The 16,747-nt window shown below is 39.5% G+C and overlaps 1 protein-coding gene across 4 annotated transcripts in view; it reads right to left on the reverse strand.

The window, feature by feature from the left end:
- Positions 1-16,747, reverse strand: part of LOC108789546 (myosin-10-like) — a 133,033-nt gene that overhangs the window by 19,914 nt on the left and 96,372 nt on the right. For 3 of the 4 annotated variants that reach the window (XM_018559589.1, XM_018559587.1, XM_018559590.1), the window contains exons 24-35: positions 15,631-15,768; positions 13,397-13,520; positions 11,006-11,177; positions 10,673-10,885; positions 9,539-9,683; positions 7,641-7,847; positions 5,761-5,865; positions 5,473-5,625; positions 4,814-5,062; positions 4,100-4,312; positions 3,799-4,011; positions 1,696-1,857 (exon numbers count right to left, since the gene is read on the reverse strand). In XM_018559589.1, coding sequence (XP_018415091.1) covers positions 1,696-1,857; positions 3,799-4,011; positions 4,100-4,312; positions 4,814-5,062; positions 5,473-5,625; positions 5,761-5,865; positions 7,641-7,847; positions 9,539-9,683; positions 10,673-10,885; positions 11,006-11,177; positions 13,397-13,520; positions 15,631-15,768 — 2,094 coding nt within the window. The remainder of the gene's footprint in view (positions 1-1,695; positions 1,858-3,798; positions 4,012-4,099; positions 4,313-4,813; positions 5,063-5,472; positions 5,626-5,760; positions 5,866-7,640; positions 7,848-9,538; positions 9,684-10,672; positions 10,886-11,005; positions 11,178-13,396; positions 13,521-15,630; positions 15,769-16,747) is intronic. The other variant, XM_018559591.1, reaches the window with a different exon arrangement.

A 16,747-nucleotide genomic window follows, 5' to 3' on the forward strand; every position in this document is an offset into this window, starting at 1 on the left:
AAGAAGCCTTAAAACCTAAGCCTACCTAACATTTTTGTGCCAGTCTTCCAGTGAGATATTCTATGCCACAGTCATTATAAAGTGGAGGCTCAAAGACAATTTTCTTTGAAAAAATATCAAATAAGAATCTACCAGCAACAGTAAATGACTTTCAATGGCCATGGAATGTTAATAAAGCTGGGAACTCAGATAACAGTGCAGGTATTTGATTGTTAAAAAAATCACAATGAAATATAGATTCTGATGTATGATTTAAATCATATGTGCCACCATCATAAAGACCAAAATACCAGCTATGGGCAGGACTGACAATTACTAAAATTAATAAGATCAAGCTTATATTTCTGTTAACGGTTTTCTTTTCTAATTATATATCCATTACTGTTTTTTGTTAGATAGCCAATGTGTGAATAAAAGTGCAACCTAATAATGCAATGAGAAACATATTTAACCTGTGAAGCAAAAGAGTACAAAGCTGTATCCATAACAAGTTACAAAGGTATGAAAAATGTATTATACACAAAACTACATCTGTAGTTAAAAATATACTGTACATTAAAGCATAAGAAAGACAGATACATTTTCTTTTAAAGAACAACTATCATTAAATGGATTGTTAATGTTACAGTTACATAATGGAAGATTACATGAGTTTAGGGGTCTATTTATAAAGAATTTGCAGGGCCATTTGACATGCAAATCTCTGTGAACATTTGTTCTGTGTGAATAAAGGCAAAAATGAACGTTCCTTCTTTTCAAGTAAAATCTAATAGGAATATATTAATGGCAATGCAATGGAGCTGAGGAGCATAAGAAATATATACTTATGTCCTATACTCATCAGCTCCATCTGGCCATATTTTGTTATTTAGGATATACGGTATTTCCTGAATGTTACATTCGACTTAGTATACAATATACTTGACTTCTCATCACCATCTAGAATCTGGGAGCTACCAAGTAGGGCTACAGAATGGAGTGGACATCATGACCCTCCAGGGTTCAGAGTCAAATGATGGCTGATATGATAAAAACAGTACAGATGGCATTTTTGGGTGATAAGAAAATAATAATAAAATAAATGAAGGACTCTTATTTACTATGTGGTAAAATGGTCAGGAGGACTGTAAGTGAGGGTAAGGGCCGGTGGTGATGAGCTTTATTCACTTCAAGTGGGTTTGGCATTCCCATGTGAGTCTATGGGAATGTAGAACCTGCTTGAAGTGGGTAAAACACAGGTCAGAAGAAGGTCAGATGCAAGTCAAATGCACCTGTCAATGATTGAATGCTCTCAGAAGCGTATCAAACTGATGTCAAACTGATGCCATCGACACAAGTTTAAATGCCGTTGACACGGGCCCTAAATATCTTGAAGCTTCTGACAGCAGTGAAAATCAGGCATGGGTTCTAATTCTTCCCACTCTACCCAAAACGAAGAAAATAGTTTTGGCTGGACATAATAAGTATGTGGTGTCAGATGGCAAATTTGTGCAACATCCTTGGTGTAAATGCTGTGAAGTACAATACCCCCAGACATGTTTGCTAGAAAGAATACAAACCTCTACCATATCTACTTTATCTACTCGTGTTCTGAGCCATATCTAGCAAACGTGCAACCTTGTGATAGATCTATGGCACCTGCAACCAAATTCAATTTTAAGCACTGAAAAGGTAAAAAAGAGTCCATAATATTACCTGTAGTTTTTTCAGTTGCTTAACTGCCTCTTCCCGGCCTTTGTTAGCTGAATCAATTTGATTTTCCATTTCCTGCAAGTCCATTTCCAGTTTTTTCTTGGCAGCAAGAATCTGGGTTTTCTGCTTACGTTCCTCATCCAGTTCCAGCTCCATATCACGCACCTAGAACAAAATGAACCCCTTCATGACTGAGCTTTTTTTCAGTTTCTGTTCGTTAATGACTGACGCACATTTTTCAATTTTTGCTGTGCGATTCTCCCACGGCAGTAATATACGTATTTTTCGCTCCATAAGACGCACTTGTTTCCCCCCAAAAGGAGGGGGGAAATGTACCTGCGTCTTATGGAGCGAATAACTATCACCCGACGCCCGGGACATGTAGTTTCGGGTGTCGGGCGAGTAGTTTTTTTTTGTACATTCACCCCTTTTACTGACGAGCAGAGCTGAATGTACAGTGGGAGCCGCTACTCGTTTAATACAAGTGATCTAATTAGATCACTTGTATTAAATCGAGCGGCGGCCGCGATCGTGTCCACCCCCCGCCGTGGTTTTCGGAGTCCCTCGCTCCTCTGGGGGACAGTGACCCGTAACGATCCCCCATAGGAGCTCACCATAGAGCCCCTTGAGCAGACGAAGAACGTCATTCTTCGTCTCCTGTGTGTGATTACTGAGACCGTGGCGCTGTAATCACAGCGCCACCTGTCTCAGCGGTCACTAACTGCAGCTTCTGTCACAGAATCCCTGCGTCCTATCGTCCAGAGCGTCTTATAGACCGCAAAATACGGTACTTTTTTACTGAGTGCAACAACACATATTATATATTGTTATTCAGAGCACAGATAGGGCTATATGAATATATCACATATGTGTGTATAACACCTCACTTACGATGAATAGAATATAAAACAAATGGGGAAAAAAACATAAAGAAAACACTTTTTCCCCAGTTTTGGTTATTATTGTTTTTTTTAGAAAAATAGTACAGCAAAAAAAAATGCATTAAAATAAATTAATTTATTTGTCCTTCATTTGGAAACACCTCTCATCCCTAGGATTTCAGACATTTTTTTTGCACTTCTCGGCCTAAAACTAAAAGCGAACATTTTATTTTTTTCTCTAAAACCTAATAGCGGTTAGGTTAGGTGGCCTACAATGTCACTGTCACTAATTGTCACTAACTGTCACACTTCGTGACAGCGACATACTTTAAATACTGCAGCACGGCTGCCGATTTTTATTGTAAGGGGTTAATTTTTATAATAAATATAGTATAAGATATATTTGTATATATAGGTTTTATTTTGTTACATTTTTTTTAATACTTTTTTTTGTTAATTATATCAAGCACTCACTTCGACTGCTTGATAATTGAATACATTTTTGGTTATTATTAGGCTGCTCTAAACTTAGGAACAGCTAATAATAGTGACACTGATCCTTACATGCTGATTCTCCAGCATATCAGGATCAGATGTTACTAAAGACTTCTGATTGTTCCCAGAACGATCAGAAGTCTGATACAATGTTTCAACAAAGAAACATTTTGTTACGTGTTTCTATGCTTCAGCATAGAAATGTAGCAAAAAGCCAGTACACATGGGATCTGTACAGAGCTGTCAAAACAGATCCGGATCTGTGCAGAGCTGTCAAAATTGTGATAGCAGAGCGGTTCACACCACTCTGTTATCACTGTCAGACATTCCTTATTAGTAGAGTGGGGAAGGGGTAGGATCCCCTGTTTGCTTTTTATTGCTAAATGTACCTAAATGTATCTCAGTAACCCCTGATTAATGTATTACTTGTTCTGCTGTTAGAGGGGAAAAAATGAAAGAATATCTGGCCAAGGTAGTCACAGACAGAATTATAAACCTGGGAGAGCTGCATAAGGAGAATAATTTCCTCTACACTACTCAAGACTTCAATGAGAACAGCTACTGCTTTAAAAGAACCAGCGCCCCACACCTTTCATCATTATAAAACTGACAAATGTTCTATCTCTTCCACAAGCTATTAAAAAAACCAAAACCTTTTTGGCTGCAGTTAGGCGTTAGGTGCTAATTGTTACAAAGCTATTATAGAGTGATAATAATAACTAATATTTACCTGCTTGATCAGGAGTTTCTTCTTTTCATCACTGGAGTCATCACGGTTTTGGAGTTCTCGGTCATATTGAGCTTTCAATGCCTGCATGTTGACCTCCAAGCGGAGTTTTCCATCTTCAATGGCTTGAAGCTCATCCTCCAGTTCTTCCATCTGAGTCTTCATGTCCTGAACTTGTTGCTCTAAAGCTCGCTTGGCCCGTTCCAATTCATGGACCTACAAGAGAACATGCCTAGTGTTACAAAATCACATTCATGCCACCAAGTACATCTTATCTTAAAGGCAATTAATAAATCCTACATACATTCTTGCCAACATCATCCTTGGAGCTGACAAGGTCATCCATCTCTGCACGTAGCAGCTTGTTATGTCTGTCCAGTTCAACTTTAAAATCAAGGGCTTCTTCTAAGGATCGACTCAGAGATAAGACTTTTGTTTCCTTTTCACGAGCCTCTGCCTCTGCTCTATCTCGCTCCTCAGCATAGCGTGCTGATATGTTCTTCTCTTCTGCCAGCATCTAGAGGAAAAATGTATCAACAGTGTTAAAAATGTATTAGACAACTACTATCTCAATGATCTGATTTATATGCTTTAAATCATTTCACTGTCATGTAAATCATTCTCTGAGTTATAGAGAAATGCAAAGGGTTATTTTTTTCATGGTTTGCAGAGCAGCTATAGCAGTCTGCTCTAGAAACTTGTATAGATGAGCAAATGTAGTGTACTTTCAGGTGCATCCCTGCCTCTCTCACAATGATGGACTGCCTCTGGTAGAAGGAGGCAGGTAAGGGCTGTCACAACATGGATATGCTAGACTTTTGCTGGTACATAATGACCCAGCCTCTAGGTGTGCAGGAAACAACTTAAGCTGAAGCCAGTATGCATAAGAACCTCTAGGTGCCCACCCTCATAACAGCTAGATTTACTTGTTTTCCTAAAAGGCCAGTCAGAGTAGTGTTTTGTGCGTATGGTCATACACTACATGTTAGTTTTTTATTATTACACTGTTTCTAATTACCTGATCAAATTTCTTCTGTTTCTTTTCCAAGTTTGAAACAATTTGCCGTTGATGATCCAAATCAACCATGAGGTCATCCAGCTCTTGCTGCAAGCGGTTTTTAGTCTTTTCCAGCTTGTCACTGGTTTGATGTTTCTCATCGAAACGTTGATGCATAAGTTCTAACTCCTTGGCCAGCTTCTTCTTGGCTTCTTCCAGACCGTCAACAGCACCTCCATGATCTTCCATCCTTTTCCTTGTTTCACCAAGCTGAGGATCAATTATAAATTATATGTGACCATGGGCAAGTGTTGGATTTGCCAACAGAGTAGAGTAATTAAGATTTGTACATTTACATTCTCACAATGGAGCCCAACAGTCATCTTCATTGACACCCATTGCATGGCTGTAAATACGGCCAATCCGTGCCAACCAAATGTTACATAGCACTATATTCAACATTAGGTCAGTACACAGTGTTCACAAACACAATCAGATGTGGTCAATTGCCATTTTCACATTTTCTGACATTGCATCTGTGCATTTCATTAGCATGATGACTATTCAGAGTGATACAGCTTATATAACCTTATATATTGGCCAGATAAAAAGTAAAATGGCTTAGCAATGAGATTTATTTCATGATGCCAAGAACATATATCCATGACTGCTGATGATACCTGTTGTTGGAGAGCCTGAATCTGACGATGAAGTTGAGCTTTTGCTGATTCCTCTTCCTCTAAGTTCTCCATTAGGTTATTTTTCTCCTCTTCCAACTGTTTTACCCTGGAGCTAAAGTTAAGCTTCTGCCGAGTCTCCTCTTGTAGCAATTCCTGCAAAGTTATTTAAAACTATTATTATTAAAAATAACAGAACCGATTAGGAGAAAATAAAACACTGCATGTAATACAGTAACAACAAAATATGATGATAAAGAAAGCACTAAGGGTGAAAAAAGAGTAATGTACCTGGGCATCTTGCAGCTGTGACTGCACTGCTGATAGGTCTTTGTTTAGTTTAATAGACTTGCTTTCTGTTGATCCCAGTGTACCAGATATACCATCTAATTCAGCCTGTGAAAAAGCATAACACACCAAAATTGACTATACTTTATAGTGATTGTGAAACATAAATGCATTGCCCTGCCTTTACAATATAGACATGTCTACTCACAGTGAAAACTTTCAACTGTAATGGAAACCTATTTCTAAAAAAAAAAAAACTGCAACTTGCCCAATCTGGCCAGTCAAAGATAATATGTGGAGACTGGCATTCCTTCTAAACTGCTGGAGTCGGTAGGAAAAATAAATGCACTCAGTACTTATAGCTAGTAGTAAGTCGTAAAGTTTAACTATATAATGTTTTAGACATTTTGCTGCTTATCCAAGCAACTTCATTTTAAATGAGTGGCAACACCACATCCCAGTACTTATAGTCACGCAGGTAACTCATTCACCTAAATCCAATCATCGTGAAACATATCAAGGCAGGTAAAATTATGGATGGCCTTCTTGGACAATCAGCATTCACCTTGATATATTCCATGGTGATTGGATGGAATATATCAAGGTGTGTGGATATAAATGTTGGGGTAAGTTTCTGACACTCATTAGAACTGTGGAAGTTATTTGGACAAAGGATGCACCGATATAGATGCCGAAAGTGCCATTTATTTGGACGAAATAGCGGTGCACCGGTGATTTCTATCCTGCCCGCTGGGCACTGCTCTGTGTCCCAGCGGGGAGGAGAGAAACTGTCACCGAAGGCCGAGCGATGCAGGAGGAGAACGCTGTGAGTGTCCGCCGTCTCTCCTCCCTGCACTGTTCAGCCTCCAATCACAGATTGGGAGAGGAGCGATGTGGGCGGAGACAGCCAGTGCTGTCACAGGAAGCTGAGCTCTCGTCCCGAACCAGCACCCCCAGCCTCCTGTGACAGCTTATCGGAATGTAGAGCGGGTACAAACAGTCAGTGATCGCTGAGTGTTTGTAAATAATCGAGGACATAGTTTGTTTACTGGGTCCTCAATTATGAATGAATGGGAAGTGATCTACATCACCTCCTGTTCATTCATGATTGTGGCTATAGTAAACATACTATATCCACATGTTATGAATGAACAGGAACACTCAGTATAGAGGATTCATGTTCATTTATAACACGGGCTGCAGAAAAAGAGATTGAGGACTCAGTGTCCTCAATCTCATTTTCCATTTTAGAACCCTAATATTTCCCCGAAGCCCCTAAAAGTAAAGTAAAAAATAATCTAAAAAAATGAAAAATGAATAAAAATAAAATATAAAAAAAGTTTATAAAAAAAAATATTTAAAAAACATTGAAAAAGTTAGATTAAAAAACATTTTCGGTCTGACATTTTTTTTCATTTCGGATTCGTTTCGGTTCTGAAATTTTCATTTTGGTGCACCTCTAATTTGGAGATTACTAATGTCTTCAACATTACAGAGCAAGTCCATTTGAATGTGAAAGCACATGGCACAGAAACGCAATATATTTGACAAAAAATGTTTAATTCATTTTTTCTGTCATAAATTGTTCCTGTGGTGATGTGTGCTTTCTATTAGTGGATGGCATGATATCCCTCCATAAGGCAGAAAGGATGTCAGGCTTGGACACACAAAACACTGGTTTCACAAGAAGTGAAAGCTTGCCCACGTAAATTGAAGATTTAACAAAACTTGTGTGAATTTTTCATTCCCCAAGAAAGTAAGCAAAGTGGAACATACATAATATGCACCATCACCTATATCAAGCTCACTTCTTTTTACCCTAAATATGTACATTTTGTAAAATGCTTTGTAAAATGTGTTGATTATGTAAAGGTCACATTTACCTGTACTTTCTGCAGCTTTTCTGCCAGTTCAGCCTTGGACTTCTCGCTGTCAGACACCCGGATCTGAAGCTCAGACACCTGTCCTTCTAATTTTTTCCTCTTCTGTTCAGATTCCTGTTTCGTGGCATGAAGATTCTTGACTTCTTTTGCCAGGTCAGCATTCTCAGTTTCTAGGGTCTGTTTCACCTTCTCCAGGTTCACCTTGAACTGCAAAGATACACAATACACATACGGTAACACATCTAGTGCCTGAAGTACTGTATTAGTACTGTGTTTGACCTTTACAAAGCTAAAAAAAAAACTAAAGTAAATACATAGGCTTTAATATTTTTCCCTAATGTTATCCTGTTCCTCCCATCCATAAAAAAGACTGAATACTCTAGCAATGTGCATTAATAGCAGACATTACGGTTATAAACTGTAGATACATGTTTCTTACATCTTTTTTACTACAATTTATTTTATTTGTTAGTTCCCACCCTGGAAGACCAGCAGCCGGGCTTAGTACCACTCCAAGTAAAGGGTAAGTGAAGGGGGCTCAGATTTTCCACTAGAGGCTCAAGATATTTGTCTCGCCTCGTACTGTCCTCCTTTTAGGTATATCAGACTAGGAACCAGGGCTTATTTAAAACACTTTGGAGAATTTGGGCTAGAAAGAGTAGGAAACCCACTGGAAGTGTGAACTTTGTATGGCATAAGGAGATGAATGCAAGACTCCCAATTATGCTCCCATTATATGAAGGTTACAATTGTGGAAGATGAGATGCAAATGAATAAATGTATAATCATTCCACACATAATACTCTAAGGCAGTGGCTCTCAACCTGTGTAACCTCAGGACCCACATTTGTCCTTGGTCATTAAGTCGCGACCCAAGTCGCACTTCAATAGAATGCACAGCATTAGGGTACAGCGTGTTCCGGTGCGGGCGGAAGAACTGTGTTCGGGAGGTGCGTTTGGGGTACCATTCAAATTAATGGCAACACAACACACCTTCCACACCAGAATGCATGGTAGGTGCGATTGCGTGGTACAGTGCGTTAATCACACAGTACTAAGCGATTAATGCACTGAACTAGTGTGAACAGTCCCTCAAAAACACTGACATACATACACAATCGCACACACTCACTGACATTCTCATACACACTCCAAAAAAGTTTTTTTTTTTTAAGGTCCACGCAGACCTTAAAGAGAACTGGAGTGGATCATTAGCCTGGGGTCCAGTGTGGGTTGCTGTGCTGTGGCAGAGCTCCATCCATATGTGCATTGCTTGTACAGCTCCCTTGCGCATCCTGTAAAGGTGTCGGGAGCCAGAATGTGATGTCACCATGGCACCTCTATGGGACTTGAGAGGGAGCTGCAAGGAATGGATGTATTGATGGAGCTCCCTCGCGGCCATAGCCCCATCCCATCTCACCTCATACTGACATCCGGTGCCGGGCAGCATATTTTGAATGGCTGCTTGGCTCAAGAACTGACAGGGGGAGGCAGAGGAGCCTCTCACCTAGAAAAGTGGAAGACATGTGGCAACCCACTGAAAATGGGGTCGCTACCCACTTTTGGGTCACAACCCACCAGGTGAGAACCAAGGCTCTAAGGCTAGATTGACATGGACACTGGATGCAGAAGAGTATCCAGCATCCCTGTTGTTGAAACAATGGTCCACCGTGTTCTAACCACTCTCCTGGCAGCAGCAGGATTAATGTATTGAATAGGCAGTTGTGGTCAAACCCCCATTAGTCACATTTGTACTGAGCCCTTTGTTTTGGTAGCCCCACTGCTCAAGAGGTGCCATGAATCATATCTAAAAATGCATTAGAATGTTTTCTAGCATCTGATTAAGAATTAGACAGCTGTGGTAAAAAAAAACAGTTATTTCATGCTTGCACACGTACCCTACGTGATTGTTCCAGTTGTTCTGAGAGGTCTTCCAGTGCCTGTGTGTGTCTCTGTCTGATTTCCACAATCTGAGACTCATGGGTTTTTGCCTCTTCTTCAATTGTCTTTTTAAGATCTGTGACTTCCAGTTCACGTTTTGACCTAAACAAAGCACCGAGCTAGAATTTCATCACCACTTCAAACAGAGGCTCCAGTCACATATATAAATACATAAACTTCTGTTTTACTTTCCGGGGCAGCCAGTACTTGTTTTTGTCATTGTCCAAAAATGACATTTCTAAAGTTATATCTGCAAGTCTACAAGAGCTCAAAGTTAAACAAAAGACCTCCTAACCCTCCTGGTTCTGGAGTCTGCAGCCTCAAAACTCACAATACAACGCAATATTCACACACTGCTAGGGACTACTATAGACCAGAGTCACTAATGCTGTATAATTATTACACCGAATACAGCAAACCCCACCCCAGACAAATCCACCCTAACAATAAACAGGATCACTTTATTAACAACCCCTTCTTAGAAAATGTATCCGGGTGTGAAGGATGAGGGGAGTGAGAGCTCTACATTGCCATGTATTTATTGACAAATCAAGCTCTGAAGTTTGGAAATGTCAGGTTTTATGGTTGTTCTGATTCTTCTTGTGTATTCTTCCATTTTCTTTGCCTGTAACTATGATTGTGCTAAGAGATTAGGCCATGTGTGACAGGCTAGCCTGTTTGTTATTTCGCATATCAGAGCCTCAATAAAAGTGACACACAGTCATATGTTGAGGGTGAAAATGTACAGGAGGAGGAACTTAATTTGTATATAAGGGCAGACGTAACTTTTCATGTAACCTAAAAAACTCAACAACGCAAAGATACACCATCTTGTATTCCCACTTCCCTCGAAATACAGAGTTTGGTGAAAAGTCACACCTGTATTTTAAGCATCAGAGGAAACACCAGTACCACAAGAACTTCTGTGTTTCAGGTTAGAAAACTGCATGAACACATACACATTTTAAGAAAATCACAGGGCAATTGCCAGAATCAAACACTAAACTTAGGCCATGATGATGATGTATTTACATAAAGAAAATTATGTACTGTAATTTTGCATGGATAAATAGAATTGTGCTAATGCTCACCTTAGTTCTTGTTGAGCAGCTGTGGAATCTAAAGTGTCTTCAAGCTCAGACTTCAGTGCCTCCAGCTCTTCCCCAAGGTCCCGTCGCTGTTTCTCTGCCTTCGCTCTTGCAGCCTTTTCTGACTCTACGTCTTCTTGTAATTCAGAGAGCTGAGACTGTATTTCTCGAAGCTGTTTTAGTAGATTGTTCTTTTGAGCTGCTTCCTCTTCAACTCTAAGAGTAAACAGAACTAACATTTCATATACAGGATACCCCAGGAATGAGCAACAAAGGGCTTACTGCCACTCATAGGAGACAAGACCACTGCTACAACATCCACCATCCCAAATATACCTAGCAAGGGCTGCCTGGAGCTCTTCTTCCTTCCGTGCAAGTTGCTGTTTCAGCTCCTCAATCTGTTGCTGAAGCTCTAGAATCTGATCTTGCAAGTCAGATGTTTCCCCATCAAGTTTTCTTTTTAATTTCTCCATCTCTTGTCTGCCTTTTTCTTCTTTCTTTAGACGATCTTAAAGGTTAAGAAAATTACATTGTATTTTCTTTTTGGATAACATCAATGTTTAAGTAATTATATTTTGCTGTTAACAAATTCTGATGTATAGCAGTGTTTTCAATAAGCACATGTTGACCACAACTACCTGCCCCATGCTGATGAGGTCTAATAGACTCAAACCATCTTGTTACTCCAAGTGTTCAGAGCGGGCAAAGGTTGTGTGATGATTAAAACCCAAAGGGTGGAGTTTTGCATTGTGAACTAGCATTTAACCACAATTCTCCTCTCTATGTTGAGACGCTTACTTGCATATAATTACTAGAAACTTATACGTACAGTTTTCAATTTTGTACTCAATACTTTTAGAAAAGCTGATTTTAGAAGAGCTAAAGATGATCGATTAGTGTGGGGTTAAAAATAGGTGACAACCAATGCTCACCAACTACAGATATTCTAGACCATCAATGAAGAAAACAACTGAGAGGTAAGGAAAGATTTATCATAGACTATTAACCCCTTCATGACTGAGCTTTATTTTGTTTCTGTTCCTTAATGACTGAAGCACTTTTTCCATTTTTGCTGTGTGATTCTTCCATGGCAGTAATATACTTTCTTCCTAAGTGCACCCACACATATTATATATTGTTTTTTTAGAGGACAGAAAGGGCTATATATTTATATCACATATGTGTGCCTAGCGCCTCACGTAGGATGAATAAAATATTTTTAAAAAGAGGAAAAAATTTAAAGAAAACACTTTTCCCCCAGTTTTGATTATTATTGTTTTTTTTAGAAAATTAGTACAGCTTAAGTAAATGCATTAAAATAAATTCATTTATTTGTCCTTTATTTGGAAACACCTCTCATCCCTAGGATTTGAGAAATGTGTTTGTACTTCTCGGCCTAAAAACAAAAAGCTAACATTTTTTTTTTCTCTAACACCTAATAGTGGTTAGGTTAGGTGGCCTACAATGTCACTGTAACTAAGTGTCAATAACTGTCACACTTTGTGACAGCGACATACTTGAACAACGCAGTCATGAGGGGGTTACATAGAAAAATTAACCCGTTAGGCTGAAAAACAAATCTGCAGCTCAGCTGCAGATTTTCATTGTGAGGGGTTCATTTGTATAATAATTATAGGATAAAATATATTTGTATATATAATTTTTATTTTGTTAAACTATTTTTTATTTCTTTACACTTTTGTTTTATACTTTACGCTTTTCCCCCCACTTTTTTTGTCTATTATATTAAGCAGTTAATTATGACTGTTTGATAATTTAAATATTTTTTTACATTTTTGGTTATTATTAGGCTGCTTAAAACTTTAGAACAGCCAATAATAACCTTAGTGACACTGATCCTGCAGCATGTCAGATTCAGATGTCACTTAAGACTTCTGATGTTCTTAGAACAATCAAAAGTCTGATACAATGTTTTTTATTACAGTGATTTTTATTACAATGATGCAATGTTTCATTTTGCTACATATTTCCATGAAACATAGAAATATGTAGCAAAATGAAACATTGTATCATTGTACACATCGGGATCTGTAGAGAGCTGTCAAAACAGATCCCGATCTGTGCAGAGATGTCAAAACAGTGATATAGCAGAGCCGTTCATATGGCTCTGTTGTCACTGTCAGATACTCGATTCTTTCATTGAGAAGAAATTAAGCTTTTAGAAAAGCTTAATTCCATTATTAACGGATGCCTCAATACTCATTTAAAAGCTTCAAATAGCTGATCACGTACAGTGTACATGGTCAGTCATTTGGGCACTTCACATTGGGTGTACGTCACCAGTCATGAAGGGGTTAAGGATATGATTCACTGCAAACCAGTAATAACTGCTGCTTCATGATTTATTAAAGTAAAAACTTTAAAGACTCCACAAGTCCTGAGAGCTATTCCTGATGTTTCTGAGATAGTACAGAGACATTGTTATAGTTATCTCCCGGACAGAATATCTCTAAGACCAACCTTCTCACTATACCTGGAATTACCAGGTATTTATTTTAGCTCTCAGCACTCAAACAGAGAAGTATGGGAGGGCAGATAATAGGGGTCTGTACAGCTATATCGGGCAGCAGTTAAGTGTGCAATTTCCAACTAAGTTTTCAAGCTTTTTTCATAAAATGCAGCTTTACAGAAAATGAAAAATATATTAAGCATTATTTATCTGCCTTGATTTCAGAGACAACACATACAGTAATATTGTTTTCCTACCTTCCATATCTGCAATGACAGCTTCATATTTGTTGCGGAGTTTGCTAAGACTCTTTATTTTCTCTTCTTCTTCAGCCATATTACTGGAAAATTCAGAAATGCGTTCTTCCAACAACTTTCGTTCCTGTAACATTTACAATAGTGAAGGTTTGATTTGCATTGCATGCTGCATTGCCAAAATATGTAAATATGTCTACATGTATTACTTTAAATTTAAAACCATCTAAACATCTGATTCAGTCTGCCATACAGTCTGGGCAAGTACACAACAACACGCATATACTATTAAATTCACATATTAAAAGACAAGAACACTATAGGGGGAATTCAATAAAGAGTTAATGACATTTTTCTGGTGGTATAGACCTTTAAAAGGTCCTGCGCCAAATTCAAAAAAGCCTTGTTGCAAGTTTCAGGTAGCTTTAAAAGGAGAATTATGAGGCAAGTGCTTTTCACTCAGCCTCATAATCTGAGCTGACCTGTGACAATTAAACTGTCACAGGTCGGCTCAGTAGATCGGGAAATAAGCAAACACATACCATCGCTCGCTCACTTCTCGATCTATCCGTGCAGAGAGCCGTGTCACTGTCACTCACGGCTGACTGCAGGGATCCCTCCCCTGTCCGATCCTCCAGTGCTGACTGGCGGAACGAACAGGGGAGGGGGCAGGTACAGCTAGCTCTGCCTCTACATAGGCAGAGCCAGCTGTCACTCACGCAGCTGGGTTGATCCAGACAGCATTGTCGGGATCCTTTCCGGCTGCGGCATCTCAGTATACCATACTGAGCTTTGGGTGACGGGAGGACTCTAGTTTGTGTCCTCCCGTTACCCTTAGGAGAACTATGGGGAAAAGCACTGACCCCATAGTTCTTCTTTAACAATACTTGCAACAGATTAAGGTAGTTCTTAATACTGCCACTTTTTGAATCTGTCGCTATGGCCACGACAGATTAAAAAAGAATTACTGTGAGTTTAGATTGAAAAACGGGCAGTAATTAAGACCAGCTCTGAGATGCCAGTGCTGAGAGTGGGGCATGTATGTGCTGAAAGCTGTCATGAATCTGACAGCTTCCCGGTCATTGGTTGCTAGAACACCATTGGAGTCCTAGCATCCAATTATGGATCCCCAGCTCCATTTAGCAGCTGGCAAGGAGATTCCCCAGCCAGCAGCTGAATGTAAACAAAGGTGCTGGGGTTGCTGGCTGATATCATTACCCAGTTATGACCATATTTAGGTAAAGATTTCAGACAGTATCCCCTTTCTTTACAGTTTATTGACATTGAGTAGGCAGGCATGATGGGAAATTCTGAAAACTGAGTTACTCATTAGGTCTGCTCTGCCGTTGATTGACAGCAGGCAGTGTGTGGGTGCCAAAACTAATAGCAGGCTGACTAAGGCACTCGCCTACTGCATGCTGTCAATAAGCAACAAAGCTGACCTGATGAGGAACTCACTTCTCTGAATTCCCAAGCAGGCTGGCTAGGACACCCTCCCACTTTCTGCTGTCATGTGTCTATGTAGTTATAAACTTATATAAATAGATATAATATATTTATATTCCCCCCAGACACTTTTAACCTCCATATTCATTTACAGTTTACTGCCATTCACTCTACCATTGCACCTGCCTGTGTGGCAGGTGCAGTGGCCAGGTGGGAGCTCAGTAATGCAGACCCTGTGACTTTTATCAGGCTTGTGTTGCTAAGTTGCACTGAGGACAGAGAGTCCGTTATGGACACTCCAGTCTCATGGCTCCTCCGCACCACAATGGCAGTGCTTGCTCCAAATTCATATACCTGTTTGCAACAGGTATTAGAATCTGGCGCAAGCACCGACATTTGTTGTGTGTATGCACGACGGAACTCTAAAGATAGTCGCAGACACCCTTTATGAATTCAGATGAATGTAATTTATGTTCTAAAAGAAAACCATTTACATATATGCATTTCAAACTTGTAAACATAAGAATGATTTCTTAATTGTTGCAAAATGTGGTAACCATCTGGTACTTAATATGCATTTACTCATAGGCACCTATCTTCCTGATACGAACACCTTTCCATTACTCTGCAGGCAACATCTAGTAACATCTCCACCAGCTAAGTACAAGATGCCTCTTTTTGTGAGAAATATACTTGAGCAAGTGATTCTGGGTGCCCAACCATCTGGTTCTCTTATAGTTATGGATCCTACAGACTGTCTCCTAAAACCCTGCTGCTTGTAAACACCCTACCTTGGCCAGTTTGGCATTCTGGTCTTCTAATAGAAGAATATTTTCTTCCATCTTTTTCAGCTTGCCTTCAGTTGTTACTTTTTCAAGTTGAAGCTTCTGTCGAGCTGCCTCTTCTTCTTCTAATTGTTCCTCTAAATCCTAAAAAAAAGCATCCACAATGAGTCAAAACAAAATGTAAAAAGATCTGACCTTTTGGTTTAATGCATCTCAGTTACAATTAGGAATGAGCACTCAAAAATGAGGATCGACATGAAGCCTTGAACAGCCTATTGTGTGATGTCTGCACATCCTTGCTGATCTGCAAGACTTGTGATGAATGAAGCATAAGGAAAGATTAAGTGGATAAAAAAGAGACGCAAAAAAGCAGAGTGGGCCCTGAATCATACCTACAGCCCATTGCTGAAAGTCTACAGGCTACAAATACCAGCCGCTGACAAGCATGTCTGCATGCTACTTAGCAATTACAGAACACATTTTAACAGATTCACCCAGATCTTCTGCCCACTACCTTTCTTTTCTTTTGGCCCATCCACAAATATAACCTTGATGAAAGGGGTCAACCCTGAAATGTCTTGGTAATTGCCACCATTTTTGTCTGACCTTTTATGGAAATAAATGTGTTATTTGTGGACTTCTACAACGGTGCTGTACTTTATGTGCATACACTCTTCAGTCTCAGTCCAAACTGGTCTGTTTGGTTTTCAGGAGCGGACAGCCTATTGTTTAGACAGCAATGCAACCCCCATACTATTAGGTGGAAATCTGAAAAAGTTTGGGGATCAAGCACCATTTGTCCACTTCTACAAGTGCTCAACCTGTATGGATTTCTCGAAGGGCCACACAGGACCAGAACTAGGATGAAATTGTCAGGGGAAAGGTGATAGGCTGCCTTCGTAAGATTATCAAAGCTTAGGCAAAAAGATTATATGTCAATACAGGAGTATATTTATTTTAAAGTGACAGAGACACTATAAAGTATAACCTAGAGGTGCCTGCACATACTTGCAGCAAACCTTATTATGTATTGGTCCATACAGTCACAGAGCTTCCCTCCTGCCTTGCACAAATTCCTGTTGATTAACAAGGCAGACTAATCTTAGGGCTGTACATGGGGGGG

Source organism: Nanorana parkeri, unplaced genomic scaffold (assembly GCF_000935625.1).
Source record: "Nanorana parkeri isolate BGI_ZX_2015 unplaced genomic scaffold, ASM93562v1 scaffold405, whole genome shotgun sequence".
NCBI classification, from domain to species: Eukaryota; Metazoa; Chordata; class Amphibia; order Anura; family Dicroglossidae; genus Nanorana; species Nanorana parkeri.